The sequence below is a fragment of the Caloenas nicobarica genome, chromosome 1 (genome assembly GCF_036013445.1).
Source record: "Caloenas nicobarica isolate bCalNic1 chromosome 1, bCalNic1.hap1, whole genome shotgun sequence".
In the NCBI taxonomy this organism is placed as follows: domain Eukaryota; kingdom Metazoa; phylum Chordata; class Aves; order Columbiformes; family Columbidae; genus Caloenas; species Caloenas nicobarica.
The window spans coordinates 154,477,453-154,500,886 of NC_088245.1; the positions used below are offsets into that span (position 1 = coordinate 154,477,453).

General features: G+C 36.5%; 1 protein-coding gene across 2 annotated transcripts in view; it reads right to left on the reverse strand.

Moving 5' to 3' along the window:
- The window catches only part of MYO16 (myosin XVI), a 297,728-nt gene that overhangs the window by 99,782 nt on the left and 174,512 nt on the right, over positions 1-23,434 (reverse strand). For both annotated transcript variants that reach the window (XM_065626752.1, XM_065626751.1), the window contains exons 18-23: positions 22,958-23,075; positions 22,161-22,232; positions 21,377-21,518; positions 12,619-12,691; positions 4,883-5,035; positions 4,072-4,272 (exon numbers count right to left, since the gene is read on the reverse strand). In XM_065626752.1, the coding sequence (XP_065482824.1) occupies positions 4,072-4,272; positions 4,883-5,035; positions 12,619-12,691; positions 21,377-21,518; positions 22,161-22,232; positions 22,958-23,075 (759 nt within the window). The remainder of the gene's footprint in view (positions 1-4,071; positions 4,273-4,882; positions 5,036-12,618; positions 12,692-21,376; positions 21,519-22,160; positions 22,233-22,957; positions 23,076-23,434) is intronic.

The window sequence follows — 23,434 nt, forward strand, 5'->3', positions numbered from 1 at the left end:
ACCATCAATCAAACACACTTGATATTGAAAGATACAATTTTTCTGTTACTATGTTTAGAGTCCTTAAAACCGCATGGACAGATCTGTATCAGCCATAACTCTCTCATCGTATAAAGCTAGAGATATCAGTTTTGTTCACAAAAGGCTGTTTGTCCGTCTCAAATATATAGAAGAGGTCTCTCCAGTGAGGCAGTATTTTCGATAGCTGCATTTTCAGTAAAACTGCACTTACGAGTTGCTAAAATAGCTACTGTAAGTGTCTGAGTAAAGATATGAACCCAATTCTTTCTGGGCTTTGAGCTACATACATAAACTACTGATGAAAAGGAGCCCAAATTACAAGGGTCCATATGAGATTCATACCAGGGCCAACATAGAATATCAGGTGGCTTTTGTTCTAGATGACTTGGAGTAGCAGCTGTTTCACATTGGCTGTGACCTACACTGCACTTACAACTTTTTGTAACCTAGAGAAATCAGGTTGTCTGTCTGTTGTCTGCCTTTGCCTTCTGTTTGGCACAGACCTGCATTCAGTGTGACTTCCTCCACAAACACCAGCATAGACACATCACGGGAATATAAATGATTAAGCCTAGAAGTAAAAAATTTCATGTTCAATTACGTGTCACGTTTTCCTGGTAATGCTTTTTCTACCCTCCAGTTATACTCATGTAAATAAGGAGAAGATTTACCAAGTTAAAGGAGTTACAATCAATGAAAAAATGTGGTAAGTGACAGTAAAATCAAGCCTCCTTATTTTAAATTCAGGGATCTCTGAAGGTAATGACACAGAGAAAGATTGCTTTATACTTCACTTACTTTAGACTCATGTAATTGATATCAGACTATAAAAGCAGGTCTCAAAATCTGCCAAACTATGCTGTTGCTTTATATATGAAATTCTTATTTTTGAGTGCCAATAAAACCTGGTATATTTAAAAGCCTGATCCTTTGACAATTTCCATAAAGCATAAATCACAAATGACTTCTATAAAAAGCTACTAAATGTAGTAAGTACTAGCACAATATAAAGAACAGCATCAGCAGTTTTAAAATCCCAGATTTTATTATTCAACTTATTCATTTATTAAGACTTCCTAGTTGGAGAATAAACTCAATGTATATATATTTTTAGTACAGTAATGCTATCATCAGATTTTATGTAAATACCTATCATGAATCACTGGAAATTTAAATCTATGATAGTGAGATAACAATTCCATGAGATATCAAAAATGCAAGTGTCTTTAAGGATTTTGCTCAGTCACTATTAATGTGAGAGGAGAGTTAAGCACTTGTACAGGAACTTTTCTGTTTTGGCAGGGATGAGCATTTTACTGCCATAAGGATGCAAAGAACAACCTGACTGTCTGGAATATTTCCTTGGCCAATGTAAATCAACAGATCTCCATTGACTTCAAAAGAATGTATGAATTTGCATTTCTTGGAGAGGTGTCTATTTGTTACTACTTTTAGATTAAATGTCATTACTATCATTAGGGAAAGGTCAAATCAAGGGTCTGTGTTACCAAAAAAAAAAAAAAATCTAAACAACCATGCAAGGATAAAACATATATTAATGAAAAGCATATTCCTTACTACTCACAGTTTAACTTTCAGAACTGGGCACCTGAAACTTTGTTCTTAACAAATTTTCCTACTGAGTGTTTCTTCAGACAATGAGACAGGTATTTTTTTCATTTTGAAGAAATTTTCTTATTGTTCTGGTTGTGATTTTAATGCAGCTGCCTTGCTGCTGCTGTCATGTCAGTTTTTTGGTATGTGGAACCTTTTAAAGCTATTGTGATAAGTTTGTATAACCACAGTAGAACTCCATGAAAAAAATATTTGCCTAACAAGTATAGAACAGATTTATAAACTCATTTATACATCTGCAGCCCACAATTAGTTTTAACTCTATCACTTTAAGTGCTAATAACTTTCACAAAATCTTTGTTGTGCTGTTATCTAACCACTTCGAGCTCACATTCCTACTGAAAAGTCCCAATAGTGGAGGTATTCAAACCACTTAACTTTGGAAAATAATTTGAGTTTGGATAGAAGGCCTTATGATGAAAGAAGAGCCTCCAGGGAGTTATTCAGAGTATTTAGGTTAGGAATTTAAGCACTGCCCAAATAGTCTTAATCCTTTCCATAATGATCACATTTCTGTCATCGGGCAAGAACAAATTTCCTGCGTCAGAACACTACTCATCACTTCCATCGACTTCATTTCCAAATGAGGAGCCACGAAATAGCCCTTTCCCCTTTTATATTGCTGTAAAGGACCCTTATCTGGTTAACGAAGCCTAAGCGTGCACATTCCAACCTCTCATCTGTCCTGGAGAGCTCAGGGCATATAATGTTACCTTGAGATATGACAAAGCCAGTAAGTCTTTTTTTGGTGACTTGGAGACAAGCCTTGAACATTCCTCATAACAGTACCCACTACCAGTAAGCGGACTGACTGGGTGTTCAACAACTTAAATCTGTTCCACCTCAAACATTCATCATAGCAGAAGTTGTGTCATTCAGCACCTTTAGCAGCATGGATTAGAGTTATTTTTCTGATGTTCTTACCCTAGAAAGCACATAAAACTCTCTTCTGAACCTAAACTGATTTTTTTTAGCAGCATACCAGATAAACCCCCCGCATTTGCCACTCAGAAAATCATGTGAGAGAAGGTTGCTCTAGTTACCTCTCACAATAAGCAGCAGCAAAGACATTACATTTGTTTTAGAATTGTCATAAGCTTTCTAATCAAAAGACTTTATCATAGCTGCCCAATTTCTTGCTCATTGAAATTATCTCTTCTGTCTGTTGCTTAGGGAAAGATAGTCCAAGTGTCAGTCATCTGGTTATACCGAAGCACCTGCTCTTTCCATGTGTCTTCCATGGAGGACTGGGAATTGATTAGACAAGTATCACGTGCTGCCACTAAATTCTGAAAAAATCCAGGTTCTGCCTGACAACAGGTTTTACTAAGATCTTGGGTTTAAAGTGACCTATTACCTAAAATCATCAACTAACAACACAGTTATATTAATATACAACACAGTGTATATGATCCTGATGCGATGGTTCCAAGGTAGAATAGCTAAACAGTTTCTAAATGTTCTATGCACAAAGCTGTTACTGGACTCCATCGGTGGATAGATGGCTCATGGGATCATCTGTGTAAGACTTGGAAAATGTGAAAGGACACCGAACACGCTGTTCAGATGTAAAGACAGACTCCTATAGCTTTCAGTCTATGTACTCACCTGATTTCAGTGGAAATTTTGGAAAAATGGTAACTAAGAGCCTCCATTGTTTTGTGCCTGTACAACCTACATTCATTAGCTCATTTCAAATACCATGCTTTGGACAGAGAGAAGTGGGAGCATGTCAGATTAATCACAGAGGGGTCAATCTGTCAGATCATCTAAAAAAAAATTATTATCCCTTTATACACCTACCTATTTTACTTGCTTTGGGCTGTGGGTGGTTGTGGAGACAACATGAAAATGAGGAAAATTGGAAATAAAAGGGTAAGATGTCTGTTTAACTGAATTGATTACACTTTTCCCATGGACACTGCAGAAGGGGAAATGCAAAACATTTGTCCTGTTTTACAGCCACATTTAGAGACACTTAGCATGTTCTGGGATTTTGAAGAAAAAAAAAAAAAGAAAAAATATTATGCTGGTATGCAAGGTATCTACATATATGGCATGGGATCTACAGGAAACCTATACTGTTCTGGAACAACATTTGAAAGCAAAGTGACAATCAACTAAAATGGCATTAAACATTTATGCTGAGGTATCTGAATCATCCCCTTCCTCATTAAGTGCTTACAATGAAGATACAATTTAGGAGACAGAATTAGGTAGCCTGAATCCTGCACAATATAATACAAACTATTTTATATACTAGATATTGCACTGAGATTCTAAATTGTCCTCCAAAAATTCACCACTAGAAAGTAAATTGTTATTTATAGCCAGGAGCTGGAGAAGCCTTGCAGAATTTTGTTTTGTTTAGTCTTTTTCATTAACTGTAAGTAAACAATCATTCAGACAACTTACCCTCCCAGCGTAATGCATAACAGTGAAGGTGGAGCCCTGATCCTTTGGGGCAAGGTTACCATTTCCATCTTTTGTAGAGGAATATACTGTATTTGTGTCCGATGTATCCAGGTAAGACTGAATGCGTTTAGACAGACTATGTTCCACGGACCAAATAGACTGGCTTTCTTCATCCAGCATTGACAAAAAGCCTGATGGTTTCTGAAATGAAAAATAGATTTTTCTCATTTTATACAGGAGCAATAGAATTTCAGGTTTTGCTTGTAGATTAACACAGCTTGTGGTTTAGGAAACAGAAATATATATCACCTAAAAGGAAAAGAAAATTTGGTTAAAATATTCTGCTAAGTCCTGCAGGCTACACACATCAGATAATTCTGCAAGAAACATCAGGAATCATATTTCAGTTGCCCAAAATGGTAACTGTTGATGATCTTTTAAGAAATGGATTGGGCTACTTCCTTCATAGAAGTTATACTCCAGAAACAAGCTTCAGGCACGAAAGGAATTGTCAGGCTTACAACAGAGACTTGTCAATCCTGCAGCTGCGTTAAGGACATGGCACGACACACAGATGCTACATGAGAATCAGTACGGGCAAGGAGTTTCTGTAATATCTTGTTCAACCCTGAACTGTTACAAATCTCTGCTAGCCCTCGAGCTATGGGGGCAGTTATGACAGCTCTCTCTGTGGTCTCTTTGCAACCATAACCTTCTCTACAGACTCATAAATCAGGCAAAAGTTTGTATTAGTCTAACATGCAGAGGCTGTGTATAAATATACATGGTGTAAAAGGGATCTGAAAACTACCTGAAAGAAAAAATCCAAGGCTGCAGTATGGTTAGCAGGAGAATACACCGTTTCCATGGTAACTCCTTCTTGTACACATTCTGCTTGCTCTTGTAGGAAAAGTACTTCATTGATGTACTGGTGTATCTTCTCATTGGTCATGTTGACACACAGCTATTGTAAAATGAAAAAAAAATAGTATTAGAAGTTTACTGGATAATTCATCGATGTGGGTTTTACTGCATGTCTGATATTGAATTTGATGAAATGTCAATCCACAATATGTTATCTCTCGGCAGACCACAGATTTGCAAGACCCCAGGGAAATTTACATGTTAACAGCTATTAGTATTAAATCGGGAATAAACAGTTTTCTGCCTGTACATTTCATTGTGAATTCCACATAAGAATTATCAAATACCAGCATTATCAAATATAGTGCAAATTTAGACTAATTCTATTGATTGAAGTAGGAGAGCTCTACATATAAATCGGTACACTTAATATTCTTCTGCAGTTTATGTTCAGGAAGACTACACAGAGGCAATGTGCTTTTAGAAAAAATAACTACATATTTGGTTAGGATCCTGACTCTGTAGTTACTTCAAAGCTGACAAAGACATTCCGGCTCTGCTTCCACATATAATGTCACTGAAGTCTAAAGCAGTCTCTGAAGAACTCGTTGTGCTTTGTCCAAAGGTATGTTATAAAACAACCAGAGACATTTTACTGGATGCTTCTCTCCACTTTATTGATATTCTGAGGGAAGGCCGGCAAGAAAATGGCCTTCAATAGCAAAGTTCAAAGTTTGGAGAGAGAAATAATATAAAAGCCTCTCAAATATTTCCTTTCATTGCCTTATAAGAGGTGTAGTGCCACTTTTGCAAAATAAATAGTTCAACAGGAATCTGAGTTTCAATTAAAAACAGGTGGGAGTTGTACCAGCTTATTTTGAGACCTTTCATATCTTATTCAAACACACAATCTGCAAAAAAGTAAATATTTAATAATTTTGTGGAATAAATGTTTTAACTGTTTTATTTCTATTAAAGTGGAAATTTTAGTGGGAAATTCTAAAATCTCCTCCAATGCTTACTAACTATCACTAAGAAATTAAGAAAACAGAAAATCCTAAAAGGGTGGAAGAACCCTTAATATGAGGAATGATGCAAGTAATGCTTGCATGCAAGTCTCTTCTCAGACTAAACTAGCCACATATTTGTTTTGGCCACAAACTGTATCTTTTATGAATAAAGAGTGTAAAAGCAATTCCACCAGCAAGTCATATTAAAAAAATGAAATATTTAAATCAGTCCTAGAAGTACATGGCTTAACAATCAGATGAGGGAAAAGAACCCAAGAAATGTGTAATAGCTGCCTGAATTTTCCATTAACACCTCATGCTGGTAGAGTCAACTTGTACTTGCTATACAATGAAATAGACCAGTGTGAATAACAGTAGGAAGAAATAAAACAAAACCTCCATTTTATAACCAAATGTCTGCTATTAACTGTCTTTACCAACGGATGATAGTGGAGAGAAGACAGCCTTGAATAAAACCACCATTTTTTAAAACCGGGATTTCTAGAGATTCAGGTTGTTATCTCATTTTATTAACAATGAAAGTACACAATTGACTTACACTATCTATTTATTTTATGGAAAAAAGACACCTTTTTAACTTCATGGCAGGAAAAATACGCTTTATTGATCACTTTTCAAATTCTAATTCTAATTACAAAATCTTTTCAGAATCTTCTTAACATTATTTTAGAAGGCAGACATAGAATTACAAGCTTATACTTCACAGGATATGTAAAGCCTTAAAACAACACGTTATGTGTGTCTTTATTTGCAAATGAGTTGTTTAAAAAAACATGTTGTTTAACTTTACATGGGTATATTTTACCATAAGAGAACATGACAAAATCACTATAAACTCAAGTTTACTTTTTATCACGTGCCAATCTCCTAAAATACATTAAAAAAATGTACTTGAGGACCTGTCTGTGAGCAAAGTTAATATACTAAACTAGATAGTTCAAGCTGAAGGGAAAGACTCTTAGTCATATCTTTAAAAAGTCTGATAAATAGCTTTAGTTTTAACTGCCAGAAGTAAAAGACATAACATTTTGTTAAAATATTCATACATAACATGCTGGGCTGGTAAAGAAAAAAAAAATTCTACTTATTGGTATATTATAGCATACACTGGTGTGCTTTTTACTAATATAAGCAAATACTGACATTCAGAGTGGCAGACTTGCCACAATGACAGTAAGGTTCTGCAAACCAGAGCAGAAAGCAAGCTGAAGCGCTTATCTTAATACAAAGTGCAAGCTGCTCCAAAGCTGCTCTCTCTAGCAGTGGCTGTGAGCAACAGCTCTGCGGAACGAGAACCAGGAGACCAGCCAGGGACTGCTGAAAAGCAAGACATTCTGATCATATCTTTCTCCATTTCAATGTTTTATACGACCTGCTGGGAAAAGTTAATAAAATGACTGTTTCAAATTAAAAGCTCGACACAGGTTGACATAATAATTAAAAGAGCTGAAATGTAGAAATCAGATGAAAATGAACTAAACTAGCTTTGCTAACCCAACTTCTTTTGCTCCATGTCATGTGAGGTATTGTACACAACAATGACATATTTTCTGCCCAAAGATAGGAAAAATTCAGAAAACTACATTTTTAAAACATGCATTTAATTGCACCCATAAAAATTAGATAGAAATATAGTAGTAATAAAATAAAACACAATGTTGTGGGAATACCTTTAAGCGTTGTATATTTGCTTTATCTTACAGCATCACTCAATATTACGTATGGTACTTTTTCTCAGTAAACATTGTTAAACTGGGTTCTGCATGCCTCTTAAAGGCTCCATTGTAGGTCTCTTCTGTAAGAAATCCTCTGTCTATCTTCCTTTCTAATCCTAACTCACTATCATGTCTCAGCAAAAACAAATAGATCATCTTTTTCACAGAATCACAGAATGTTAGGGATTGGAAGGGACCTCGAAAGATCATGTAGTCCAATCCCCCTGCCAGAGCAGGAACACCCAGATGAGGTTACACAGGAAGGCGTCCAGGCGGGTTTTGAATGTCTCCAGAGAAGAAGACCAAGACTTTTTGCCCAAGTCTTCATTAAAAAGTACTTCTTGAACTTGCAGAATCATCCAAATTGTAGAATTAGGAAAATAATATAGTGGAATTTGGTAAAAGCAATAAGTATTCATCACATTAGACAGTGGTAGCTTGATTTCTGTCACTACATTTGACCAGTTAGTATTATTAAGGGTACTGTAAATTCAAATTTAGGTAGAATACCAAAATTGTACTGTACTCTGAAGACAAAAAAGAACCTATGACTCCTGAAATTTTTCTGGTCTTCACTTTCTAGAAAAAACTATTTGAAAATGCATAGGCAAAAAAAGGGAATTTGTGAAAAGAAAATTTGGTGACTGTCAGTCAGTGACAAACGATAGATGGATGGAAACACCCTTTGGAAAGCTCATTTACATCCTTTGGTCATGCAGAAGAATTAGCTCTCTCAAGGGATGGGTATTCAGAGCATGGAGTAGAGCTTACAGCTGTCATATCAACACATCTATCGAGCCACATGTTACGGGCCAAGATGACGAAGCTACAATGCCAGGTTTGATTTGCAAGGATGTGCTCTGGCATTTCTCAAAAACGTAATTCTAATATAGTGGAAGGAAGAATCATCTTCTATTTGCTGAGGTTGTACTCAGAAAATATTATTAAACCTAAGGCTGATAATCACTTTCTCAGAAGTATGTAAGTACTATAGGATTAAAAAAGAGTGCTGCTGTGGAAAAGTAAGATATCAGTTAAAAAATGTGCAGCATTTTAGCAATCAATCACAAACTGAATCGAGCTGGGAATCTCAATTTTAGATAAATGATTTTATTTTTGGTGAAAAAAGTGTCTACCATAAAAGAATAAAGAAAAAATAAACACTTTCATGTCAGGTACATGATAAGCCAATCTTAAAACTGAGTAATACTGGTTTTCCAGTGTCTGACTGGAACACTGCAAAGACAATATGAAAAAAAAAAATGGGTCCAGACTGGAAAAAAGACCAAAGAGACTGCGAGGGAACAGGGATACACCATGACAAAAGCCACACAGTGTGTAAGATCCACGGGAACCGTATCAAAGAACAAATTAAAACATGGCATTGCCAGGCCCCTGAGGGTGGGAGTAGGATCTTCCAGCCCCGCTCAGCTTTGCCTGGGATCCCCCATCCATGGGCCCACTCCCGGGTGACAACATGGCAGTGCCAGGTTCCACCCCCATCTCCAGCTTCTCCTGACAGGATCCCAGGCCTGGCTCGCTCCTTGCCATGTCAGGGCTGCCGATGGGCACCGTTCCAGGCCCTGTCTCTGCCCATCATGCTCAAGTCCTGTGGGATGGTGCCCATCAGGGAGGGCATGGCTGGCCCTGGGGTCCTCCTGGTGCCCAGCTCCCTGATGCCAAGGATCAGCTGGTTCTTGCTGCTCCACAACAAGGATGTTAAAACCTTCCTGTGTATGGGCACTAGCAACAATCTAACTTTAAAATATATCATGTTATTTTTCCCTGTTAAAGGCTGAATTAAGACAGTAAAGCACGGTCCCTCATCCTACAGGGGATAAGGAATGCCCCAGCACTGGGAGCTGCAGTGGGAGGTTCTGCATTCAAGTCCCTACGTAGTATCAGAGCTCAGGGTGCACCAGGAGCCACCTGCTCCACAGGCGATGACAGAAGTGAGCAGGACCATCCACCTATGCCAGGGACGTCAAACTCATTTTCACCAGGGGCCACAGGAGCCTCACGGTTGCCTTCAAAGGGCGGAATGTACACGCCTAAAATTACATGCGGCCCTTCGAAGGCCATCACGAGGCTGATGTGGCCCCCGGTGAAAATGAGTTTGACACCCCTGACCTATGCTCTGGACCCGCAAAACCAAAGAAGGCTGATTTCTTCTGCATAAAATAAAGTATTGGAATGCCCCTTTGGACTGCCCGAATGCAGACACTGGTGTGTGTGACCTCCCCATCTGCTATTACTGAGACTGCAAAGCCTGTAGAAAAGTTGTCATGTAACTTTTATCTATTCATATCCATCCATCCACAAAACAGGCAACATGAGCTTACATTTGGATAGCTAGAAACGGTCTCATGGCTAAGGCAATGTAATTTTATAAAAAATATATCCTGTAATGGCTGTTTTGGCTAGGAAAGGTCACATGACAAAATTAAATGAAGTCTCAGCAGCATTAACTGAAGGAAACATGCTAAGGAGTTAAATGCAGTCTATTAAAATGACGTGATTTAGTATCATATTGTTCTCTTAATTATGATATTAAACTATCAACTGACCTGATTTGAAGCCTCAGAGAGATTCACACAGCTGCTTGGAATGCCCCCAGACTTGGGCAGTCAGGAGGTTTTAATCTTTCTTGAAAACAGTTCTAATTTTTTTTTTTTTTTCAAGAAAGCGGGCAAACATACATCACAAATAATGCCTTGTCTTACAGTAATTTGAAACAAAAGGTTCATTTTCTCCAAATTACTTCTATAACATCATTCTCTAATATGTTAATCTAAATGTGATGAAAAAGTAATTTTTATGGCTCCTCCACTATTTGGCTGTAACACTTAAGGCTCCGCAGTCTCAGGCCTTGAAACTGGAAATGTTTGCAGCCATGGTGCAATGTTTTGCATGAGGGCTCTATCCGGGCTAACAAGCCTGTTTATCACCAGGGTTAATGAGCCCAGGCAGAACACTGAACTAGGCTAGACCGCGAGACAGCTTGAGCTTTTGAGTGCAGGCTCTTTTGGGTATGGCTGCATGATGACATTGTGCCATGTGGGGGCAACAAACTTTTTTCTTCATTGATGAAGCAACGTATCACTTCAGGAATCAGACATGTTAATCACATTAAAGAGTTCATTTAAAAATGAACTCTGTAATCCCCTCAAGTCTATTCTGTCTTTTCAGGATTGGAGTTTGGTAGTTCCTGAGGCAATGACTCAGAGTATTACTCAATATTACTCAACAAAATGCATTCAGTCCAGGTGGAGGGATAGTGTCTCTTGAAATATATTTAGAAAAAATAAAATAAAAATGGAAAGTTGATCTTGAAATTATCACGCTTGCTATGCAGAAATCATAAAATAATTACTTCTTACTCATTTTTCTTTTTCTCGCTTTTTATCTTCAAACATCTTCTGCAGTCACTAAGCAGAAAATGACTTACCCCAGAAATTGGAATTCATCGTATTTCATTATGTCAGTTGTAGAACTTACATGAGTTTAATGACCAAAACCAACAGAAAACAGAGTCAAGGGAAAACAACCTATAAGTCCCAAGATTCACCCGTCTCTTTTGAGATGCGTATAAAATCAATAGAACACCTCATTCTTATTTATCAATAGATTTTATGTTTGAGGTTTTTTTGTTTAGTTGGTTTTAGTTTTTTTGCATAGATTCAATCTGTTAAAATGTTTATTATTATTATTATTATTACTATTATTATTATTATTATTATTATTATTATTATTATTATTATTATTATTATTATTGTTGTTGTTGTTGTTGTTGTTTTTATTTGACATCTTGCCCCAAAGTAGACATTCACACTGAGTAAATGACTGGGAATATTGGCATACATCAAGAGTCCTTAATCCAGGAAACATTCAAGGAAGGTAGAACTGTAACAGCAAAAATAGTTCTGTGAGAGGGGAACTGGAATATGTTTTATTTCATTCTTACGTTCTCTTTTGAAGGTAGAGGTAAACTCATGCTGTTTATGCTTTCAAACGTTTGGAACCTGGGTAGTGATGCTACACAAACTGAACTAATATGGCTCTGTGACTTTTTTTTCACTCAAAGGAGAAAGTTGAGGTATAAAACAATGGACTGACTGGGATGAAGGCACAAATTCTGATTTCAAACAACAATAGGACCTTTGTTGTTGCTAACGCCGTGTCTATTCTTTTCTGTGCTTTGATTTTCTTCTACTGTATTACAGAATGAATGAACAACTGAACAATAACTTAGACATCTCTTTCAGTGTGTTGCGTAGAGTTGCTAAGGCGTTCTGAAATACATAATTCACAAGAGCTTTGGTATTCAGAGACTAATATTGAGGGTGGGCAAACAGTTCCATAATTTTCAAAAAAATGTTTGATATATAAATGGACTTCAAAGCATTCGGCGAGCTAAAATTTAATTTATTTTCCATGGATGTAATTCAATTGTTTAAAAAGTCACATGATGAAAAGTTACACAAAGGTGAATCTGCTTGTAATGGCACTTAACATAATGTAGCATTTTCACTCTATTTTTTCTCCAAGGCATCTGAAGACCTTTTGATCTTTCTTCCAATCCAGTGTATTGTTCTCCTGCTCACTGACCTAGTTGAAGTATCGTTTCCACAAGCATGAAAACAGACAACACTAAACATTTTCCTCAGTTTGTCTTTCAGTGCTGATGCTACTCCCCTTACAAATAATTGTGGTAGATGTTTATTAGCTTCTTTTGAAATTATGAATAACTGTACAAAGCCCAGATTTTAATTCACATCCCTATAGGCAAAATGGGAAAAAATATTTTAAGAGCTAATTTTTGCCTCCATGTATGTTTATATGCTGATCAAAACACTCAGTTTTGCTAAAACTCAAAATGTTAATAGAAGAATTAACATTAGCAATTACAGTAAATTCAGCAAAACATAGCCACCTACCTGTTCGAAAGTATTCTTCTGAAATTCTTCAAATCCAAAAATATCCAGTACTCCAATTTCAAATACCTGGTCACTGGGGAAAAAAGATATTACAGATACTAAGAATTCAAGCAAGTGACTCATATATCTGTTGTTTCTGACAAAAGTATTTCTGTTCTAGGACAAAAGCAGGCTGTATGTCAAACATGGTACGGAATACACAAGCAGACAATGTATGCAGAAGAATCAAAGTTCTACTCATCAACCTATTACATAGAACATGAATTAAAAAGCATGGTTTAAGGTTGTTTCAGCAGCCACTTTGAAAATTAAATTTGAAAGAGAAGGAAAACATCTTAGCTTCTTGAAAGTCTAGTTTTTAAAGGTGTAGGTACCTGTTCACTCAGATGAGGGATACCTGTTTAGAGGAAGTTTCAAAATCACCTTGTTGCACTCAGTTACCCCTTCCAGTTTATACTTCTTTGACAGTAAGAACTGTTCCTACTAAAGGTACTTCACGAGAAACCTGTTAAGCCAAAGTCCTCTCTGTGCCAGCATCAAGTAGAGGCTGCAAGCTTAGGCTGCACAAGAGGTTACATTTCTTAGCGGAAAGACCGGTCAGGATTTGGGCATGAAGAAGACGGACGTTTCTTCTCTGTATATATAAAAGAACACTTGTTGGCAGTGCATCTAATTTGTCATGTGCCACTGCTTGCATTCAAGAAGGGCTTTTACTTTGGCCCAGTGGAAGGATTAGGGCAGGGCAGTCACCTGTGATTCGGAGAGGAGACACAGGAAAAGGAGAGAGATGTTGTTATTCTGTACTTGGGACTAAGTCACGGTAAACCTGATCTGAAGAAGAAACTAAGTTTGCTATGGGGAGTAAAATGAATGTTTTGGGATATCCTGTTGCCTGCTTTGGAAGGATTTCAGAACTGTATATGAAAGTGCTGGGCTCACTGAGGCTGGGGTTCTTCTTTATTTTTGTCACTGTACTATCAGACAGAGAACATAAAAAGAGGGTTAAAGTAAAAACTTTGTTACAGTTTGCCTATGTGAATACAGTGGGACTTTCTCCAGAGTGAAATGATCTGCCAGTAGGACGAAAGACCTTGCACTATAGCCAATGGCCTTCTGGAACAGGAAAAATCAGCAAAGAAAAATCATTCGGCTTCCTGAGAAAGGAGATGGGCACTTTCTAAAGCAGATGAGTTTTCTTTTCTCTTTGCTAACATAATTCGTAAATGTATGTGGTTATATGCATAGAAATAATATTGCAGACTGCTATTTCTGAAATCTACTTTTTCTTCCACATTTTCCTTCCTTGTTCCATGTTTCTTCTATATCTAAATCTGTGTATATTTGGATATAGACGTAAAGGAAAAAAAGGTGATCCACTGTTGAAGTACTTTACTATTGTTCTATTACAGTAATTGTAAACACTACCATTTAATTAGGCGAGGATCCAACCCTGAAAATAAATTCCCATATAACAAACGACAAAAAGTAAAATCATTTAAAAAATGAGTGCTAAAAAACAAGCTAGGAAAAACAACCCTCTGGGACAAGCAGAGCCTCCTTCAGAAATCACATCCAAGAAGTTTGTCTTCATTTCTAAGGCATACTACTTCAACGCATTACTGATGGTCACAAGACTAGCTATATGCATAAATGTCAGACATAGAAACTTGCGTAATAAATCTAGTCTAGAATGACTTTGTTCAGCAGGAGAGGTTATTGTGAGGTCGATTAGCCTCCAAGGGAATTTCTACAAGAAGCATAAAGATATATCACCACCTCCATGTTCTAGCAATGAGTGCAATTTAAATTGTATTTTAAAATGTAAGCCTCATTCTCAAGTGTTCCTGACTAGATATGGGTGTACATTCCTTGTCAAAATGTGTTTTCCACAAAACCAGTCCATTTCTATAAAGAAGAATTAGACATTTTGAAAACAAACTATCTCAGACTAATATTGAAAAGCCAGAACTACCATGTTATTTAAATAAGTTTTGGGGAAAAAAGCAGTTTGGAATTTCAGGATACTTGATAAGTTTTCATTCTTATTTGACTATATTGTCATCTATCTATAGCTTTCCTTATAAAGAGGCAAAACCTGAACTGCTATGTAATATTGCAAACAGTGAAATATTGCATATTTCACGATTATTAACAACTACTTAACATGGATAGAACAACTTATCTCTTCTCTGTCTGATTCAATGAATAGATTAGAGGCTGGATTGCTTACATCCCCGTTGAGTGCCATGACTGTTATTTTGTCAAATTAGTCTGTCTTACTTTTTCTCAAAGAGTACATAAACATTCGCATAAGGAAGAGACCTAAACAAACTAACTTAATGAATCAGATAAAAGAGGAATCTGGCCCTACTTTCTAAAATTCCAGGTAAAGCCTTAGCAGTCAGCCTATTGCCTACCTCAAATAACATTCCTTATCAAAACTGTTATATTTCCAAGAAATATCTTGATTTGCTGAAGATGCATTTGTTGACAGGAAAACATGTCATCCCAGGTTTTTTTGTGAACTCCACCTGATAATCTTGGCTCTGTATTATTAGAAGATGCAGACACTACATGAAAAGAGCTGGAGGTTTTACATAATTAATATCTTGCCTACAGGGCAAGTGTAACAGAACAAGGCTCTGTATCCTCTACAAAAGTGACATTTATTTATTACTACATTGTGGCATTTATTTGCAAAATCTCACCAACCATTACAGTAATTTTCTGTATTAAATTATGGCCCATATTTTGAAAATTAAATAGCAACACACAGCAGAACATCAAAATTAAAAGTGTTGTTTTATATGTGGCTACAAATTTCTTTCCCTTCTTCCTTCCTTTCTCCCTCCCTCCCTTCCTGTCTTCCTCTGTTTTATACCACTTCTCTTCTCAAACAGAGGATCCATACATGTTCTTCTTGACTAGCTGTTAATCATATTAATTCCAGCAAAATTACTTTCCTTAGATTAAGCATAGCAGAGATTCCCAAGGCAAAATAAAGCATGAATGAGCCCATGTTTACAAATGAAATGGCATGTCACCAGTGTCTAAAAGAACAAATAGCAGAAAAGAGCAATTTTTGTTCTGAAAAATCCCCTTATTTTACTTTATTCTTTTACGGCTACTAAACATCACTGACACTTTCCCTCATTATGTTTCATTTATCCAGTATTTACTGTGTATAAATAAAACAGCTATAGTTTTAGTGGAGACTCAGAATTTGATTTCAAGTCTGACAATATTTCCTAGCATAGACATTAGAAAAATAGCAATTTGCCAATACTTGAAGAATATTTTTATATCTTGGACCAGTACATATTTATGAATAGTGAAAAACAGGCATGGATGTTAACCATAACTAATCTTATTTTTATGATTTACAGCATTTGGACTGATAATATTTTACATCTCCAGTTTTGCCTTTTTCCTCAGAATGACATGTCTGTAAAGATGTCCTTATAGACTAGAAATACCTTTTGATCTTGTACACTTTACAATTGCATTATAAAGAAACTACATAAAAATTCTTGGCAACTCCTAAAAACAATACACATACACCAGACATCTTGTCTGATGATCTGCTGTCTTGGCAGACATCTTGCCATTCATCAAGAGGTGCTCTTGACCCATTTGCCATTCCTGGCAAGGTGAAAAGAACTCTATTTACAATATTTCTGACCCAATGTTTCAGACAAACCTACAGGATGCTATTTGACCACTCTTTTCTCATCCCAGATGGTTTTCAGCTCTGAAATCCATCAGGATCATTCCCATTGTAATTGTTCATAATCTGCCTACATAAAGCAGTGAGGTGAATCTGCTGAGGTAGGATGATCTAATGTGCCTTTTCATTTACCCCAGATATAACGTTTCTCGTTCTTCCTCCAACTTCTACCAGTAACCAGGAAGGAAGTCAGCTGGCTTATGTCTGATCTGGAAAAACTAGAAGTGATACTGATTAATGAGGAAATATTTCTAGGGTCAGATGAGGTATATCACCCAGCCTTCAAATGAGGACCCTCAGAATCCTACTTAAGACACCCTCAGTTGTCCCAGGGGGCCAGATTACACCCATTGTCAGAAATACAGTTCTTGAAGGGAACAGGCTGAATACTCCCAGTTGGGTATGTTCATCACTCAAACAATTACTAAAAATAACTAGTTTCTGAGACTTTTGAGAGAGATTTTTCTGAGATTTTTTTTAAGATGCTGAGATTTGGTGTCATTGCCACATCTCTCCGTCATCTTGTGCAACAACTGTAATTTTTCATGACCTTACCCAAGCACAAATGGTACAGGTAGAGACAGTGGTTGGACACAGCGGAAAGAAACACTGGTTCCACATTTCCACATCTGACAAACATTTCTTTGAGCTGCTTGACAGGTATGGCAGGAAGGGAGAAATATTTTTGCTCATAGGCTCAAGATCTATAGCCCTCTCATCAGTGGCACATACTCTTCCCCAGCTCTTTAAAGTAAAATTTGTTCTATGCTTTAAAAAATGGCATCATCTTGTTTAATGAAACACCGGAAATGATTCAGACCAAAGCAGATCTCAAAATAAGATATTATGCACCATATTGTATTAGATGCTTTGTACTGTTTATTTTAAAGATTTTCCTACCTCCCCATATACAGACAATTCTCATTATGCTGCAGGTTCATGTTCTGAACAGGAACTCTCTTTTCTGTTGTTCTTGCATTCGCAGCACCCCTCTACTGGGTTAAATAATAGATAAATAAGCATTTTTATGCTCTGGTTTGTTTTCTTAAGCTGGGAAGATTTCTATTTCAGAACATCTCATTCTATAAATTAGATAATGTGTATTAAGAAGGTTGTAAATGAGAATCTTGAGACTTTTGCCTTTGCCCAATTAAGTGTTGCTACTGCTACTCTCTGACAACATTTGAATTTTGATGGAGAAAGGATTACACAGTGAGAATACATAAGCTTTCGGAAAATACCTCTTTAGAAATATTCTATATGTTCTATTTGAAACAGAAATCTCCTGTGGCTGACCTGGTGATATAGACAGAGGGTATAACTGAATGTAGATTCATTTGCTTGTCTGTAACACAGTCAGGCATACCGGCATTGGCCCCATCTTCAGGCCATGTAAGACAGAAACTCTTTGCTAACTAAATAAAACATCATGCCTTCTACTTACCAGCAGGCAGGCAAGACAACATTAAGATGTTCTCAAGCTTTTATACCTAATTAGCTTGGTTTTCATCAGAAAAGTAAAGCAGTGTTTCACAATAGTTCGCAGACACTCTTAAATCCCCATAGATGTAAAGTCCTGTTGCAGAATGAGTCAGGAGTTATTAAAAAATCATCTTAAGATATTTTATTACTAATAATTGGATCACTAGATCCAACTTTGCCAACGTGTAATCAAGTACCTTGAAATGCCACATTTAGGCAACTGTGAACGCTGTAGTCTATTTTATCTACAAAACTGAAAATCAGTAGACTTATTTGAATGGAGGTAAAACAGTAGCAAACTTTGAAGATTTGAGAGACTTGGGAAGAAGTTCACCTAGACTATTCTCACAATAATAAAATCAGCAGAATAGGAAATAATTGTATAAATTAGTGAATATAAATAACAAACATTAAAAAAATTATAAATACCTGTGAGAAATTGTAATAGCTTCCTCTAATCTCATTCTAGAGGGCAATTACAGAAAAGCAGTTCCTCCCCAGTGAGTTTCTTTAAAACAATATCAAGATGAACAAAGTAATAAACCTCAAAGGTACCTCGCAACCAGTCCAAACTAGCATCCATGGTCATAATGTAGATCTAACTAGACGAAATTGTAAGTAACTTTTTATGAAGGAGAACAACATTTCTGTAGGGGTATTATCTCACATAACACTGTCATTAAAACTATTGCTTTATATTTGTTGGATAGTATATAAAGCAAAGAATTTGCTGAATTCTGGCAATGCTTTTATCCTCTGTACTTAATACCTCTAGAGTTTGGTCTTTGCATTTCTCATAGAATTGTCTCCTTCTCCTTTAAATCTAGCGGCAATCATCACTTTACCTTGCCTGAAACCAGCCACAAGCTATTTCATGGTAAATATAAATCAATATTAATGACCGAGTAGCTTCACTGTGAAAGTTAAACCCAGGTAACTAGTTTCCTCAAAAATGGCAAGATCAAATATTTCTCTTAGAGTTACTAGGCCAATAAATCTAATTTTATTGCTTCATAAATTCTCACTGAAGTGGGATGGAAGGATAGTTAAGCTACCTCACAACACAAGAACTGAGTCAGAAACCTTATTCCAGGTTTCTGATGAAGGTTTCATTCTATCTGATAAGTAGTAACTGTGTAAGTTTCTAATGGGGGAATGAAGTCTTGCCAGAAATGTATCAGTCTTATTTAACACATTACTTAGTGTTTTCGGTGGGTCTTTAAGCAGAGGTTTACTAAAACTCCAGCAAACTGGAGGTAAAATGCTGCTGATAGAATTGCTCAGAAGTATATGAACTAAATCTGAACCACATATCACACAGATCCATGCAATGACTTGCATTAATCCAACTTGCATCTTAAACTGCTATGCCTTGATTTACTACTACAAATTATACAATATGACTAGGCTGGAGCAAAAAAAGCTGGGGTTGGGGTATTATTTTCTTATCTTAAGCCAGCTAACTCAAGTAAGGTTGAAATATCAATGAAGGATGGTCAACTTCATTTTCACTTAAAAAAACCCCAAAACAACAACTATTTAGCTTCATGTTTGGAAAAGGACCTGAGGCTGAATTTCGCCTGCTGAAATTCAGTATGTCTTATCAGCACTGTCAGTATATCCTGAGCTAGTTAGCTTCCTTTAGCCAGTCTAAATGAAGAACTCCCCTTTTTCAAGCATTGGTATAATATAAAACTACTGCAAATTCCCCATTCCTGACAACATCAAACAGCTGTCCTGTTTTAGCTAGGACAACATCACATTGTCTTCAAGTTACCACACAGGTAGAAACAGTGTCACTGAGAAGTATTTCCACAAGGTAGAAGTCACCTCAGGCACATATGATTACACTAAAAGGAGACTACAGAGTAAACAATTTACAAACAGGTTTAACTTTCATTATTTGAACATCGCACCATACCTAGAAATTATAAGTTGACATTACTGAACAACAGAGATACACAACACACTATTCTGAAAGACTGTGAAATATCAAATTGCAAAATTACACATTGAAAAATTATTTCAAATAATTTTAATAGATTTTTAATATACTGATTCTAGATCCCTTCCTCAATGGCCACTACAAATGAGCTCACTGTAATTAGGAATATCTGAGATGGATTGTTTGTCACAGACGTGCATCAAACTAAGCCCATGTTCTGTAAATCCCAGGAATGAATGGGGAAGAACTGAATGTGACAACATGCCACTGTCTTTCCTTGTTATAGACACAGTACTACAAATTAGGACATGGACTGGAAAGTTGCTTTAGCTTGGTTGTCCAGGTGCCTGCAATCGTAAGGTGCTGTACAATCAGAAGCAGACAAGTAAAACCATTCTGTATTACTGGCAAACCTTCCTTTTGCCTCCAGCAGGAAGCCAGGCACTCTGATGGTATATACATAATGACGGAAAGCTTTTATGTGCAGAAAGCTCTGAGTTCCTCAGGCATGGTAGCTTTTTCTGTTAGCTAGGTCTATGGAAGAGAGATGTAATTTATTACTAATTGGTCCTCAAATGGGATAGAAATAAAAAATAAAAATAAAACAAAACAAACCCCACAACAAGCTTGTGAAGCCTTCAAACTCTTTAACAAGTCTAAAAAATGGCACTCGATATTTGTCTTATGAAGTCAAGACAGATATCATATAAGGAAAAAATACTTACTCTTTTTTGGAAGTTCCACATCTGTCTTTTGTGGATTTCCATTTACCAATAATGCCACGACATCTTGTACTTAGCGTTCATTAGAAAGCTTGTTTGAGCACCTAATTAGGTCTACTGCAGGGATGTCAAACCCATTTTCACCAGGGGCCACATCAGCCTCACAGTTGCCTTCAAAGGGCTGAATGTAATTTTAGGACTCTATAAATGTAACTACTCCTACAAACGTGAGGCTGATGTGGCCCCCGGTGAACATGAGTTTGACACCCCTGGTCTACTGTTTAGTTTGCTACTTTGATTCTGCTGACACTTCTTTGTTGTTGTTTTTTGTTTGTTTGTTTCTTGACTGCTCCACTGACACACATTAACTAGCATTCATTTTTTCTAAGAAGCCACACTGGACAGCAACAACATTGATTTTAGCAGTAGATAACCTAGAGACATCCAGAACATACTTAGAACATTTAATTCAGTGAAATTTAGATATTAATTTGAAGGCCTTGAACAATTTTTTTTTAATACCCTGTGGTAAGTTCATAGTTTTGAGGAGAAAGAACAAGAATATTCTGCACTAAAAAAAACAATGAGCAGCTTTTTGCTTGTTGAAAAACTTTGCGCATTCTGTACTATCAACTCTTAAAAGGCTACTAATTCTAACCACCAATCCAGATTAATGCATAAAGTACCATGTCCCCCTACGCAAGCAAATAAATAAACAAATACGTTACTGAGGAAACAATTTGAAGGAATGGCCAGTGATTTAAAGATCCAAGCATCACTGCCATGATATAAAATGGTGTAAATGACGGAATTCTGTTTCTTTTACAGATCTGGATATGAACAGATAATGACACACCTAATAGTTTGTAATGGCATTCCTACCTGCCAGTCTCATCTTGATTTTGAAGGCAGCAGTTGATTGTGTTGACTAAAAAGCTAAATAAGCGACCATACAGAGATTTTGCCAAGAGATCCCGGTAAAATTCTGCAATCTCTATAGTATGTCTTCGTACAATCATGTCTCCTAAGAGAGAAAGAAGAAAACGGAGATGAAAGCATGCTGTAAAGCTCACCTTAAGTAATTTTACTTACAGTTCCACCCTTTTTTCTTCTCCTTTGCCAAACATATATATGGTGTTGTTTTTTTTCTGAAGCCTTCAGTGAAAGATGAGAAGACTGTCAACAATTGCAAGATCTTCAGTTTGGAAACATGTACCTTTGGGTTTTTTTTCTATAGGAAAGGGTATGCGTACCACACAGAACTAGCATTTTACAGAGAGAGACTTTTTTTTTTTTTTACAGAGAGAGACCTTTTTCAAAACATTTTTTTTTTCCTTTTATTTCAGGACACTCCTGTTGACTTTAGTTCTTGGTATTAATATCTACTCTGTTATCTTGACACACTTTTGGAAGATTAATCAAGTTAGGAGTCCGTCAGTCTCAGACTGTGAAACTGCTTTACTCCATATTACAAAGACATTTCTAATTCAGTGTCCCAGCCTGACTCATTGCATGGCAGATAATCCTACATATTCCTCAAAGAAACTTTACAAGACCATACAAGGAATAAGAAACAAAAATTGTCTGCTTTCAAATTTTTCAAATCAGAAGGATTAAAAGGCCACCAGGGTATGATCTATGAGAATGTAAGCTTGGAAAAGATTACCTTTAAAATACTGAACATCAGTTGTTAAGGCTGAAGCGAGCTCATCTGTTGAAACCTGCAGCATCCCTGCCACTGAAATGAAAAGAGAATTTAAAGAATGCCTGACTTGTGCTCTACTGCATTTTTATTTTTATAACGGATTTTCTTATGGAGATGCTATGTTTTAATAGTGAAAGAGTGCTGTCACAGGAATAATCAAAATTAATGAACATACAAAATCAGATTACTATAATCAGCACTTTGTGAAGTTTGAATGTCTCCGTATATCACATTACAGCTTGCTTTCCTCTTTAAAGCTTACTTAGGACTTTCCCCAGGGCTTGGCAGACTTTCTCTCATATTAGAGTGAAAGTATGCTACTTATTGACATTCTGTATCCATAAGCCACTTTGAGGAGATTTGTTAGTGACCAAGAGGGCAGACTTCAAAGCACAAAAACAAGACATAGATTTTGAATGTAAGGAATTCAGTTCAATGCAAATTGTTCAGCTGTTGACAAGCAGCACAAGAGCATTTTAAAAGAAGACTGGCCAAAGTGCCCTGTCCAATTTATTTTGGTGAATGGTAGCATTAAATATGACATCAAATTAGATAATTTGCAATACTAGTATCTTATTTCATCTCATAAAAATCTGTAGTTTATAAAACATCCAAGTCAATTGGATAGTGTCTTTCTACAGTCAATTATGAATTTTTCAGTAGTCTTTTTTTTTGTCTCCCTGGAGCTGTGTTTCCATCTGTCGGTGGATCAGCACAAGTGCCCTGATCGCAATGCTCCACGGTCACGTCCTACTGACCTTGTTCCAGGAGCTGCAGGTCTGACACAAATGCTGTCTCAGCGTCTGTCAGAGCTGTAAAGCGAACATCTCCAAGATGCAGAATTGCTGAGAGAATTACAAACAGGTTCTCCACCTCCTGCACATATTTTATGCAGAATTAAAGATAAAGAAGAGATCTGTTGGGCACATCGGTGAAAGGCAATGCTTTATAAAAATACAAATTCCATTAGTTTGCATCATTGGCATTTGCTAAGTTAAAAAGTGCTCACATGTGAACTATTAACAGGAAATTTGGATCTAGAAATCAAACTGGAACCTATCTAGGACATAAAACAACAAAATTACCTTTTTTCTTTCGTTTTAATGTAAATCATATTAACTACTGAGTTAAGAAAGTTTTACAGAATATGATAAAAAATACTGAAATCTCTTTAATGGATGCATTATTTCTGCAAGAAATAAACTTATCTTCTCTATAGAGAATTTCCGTCAAGA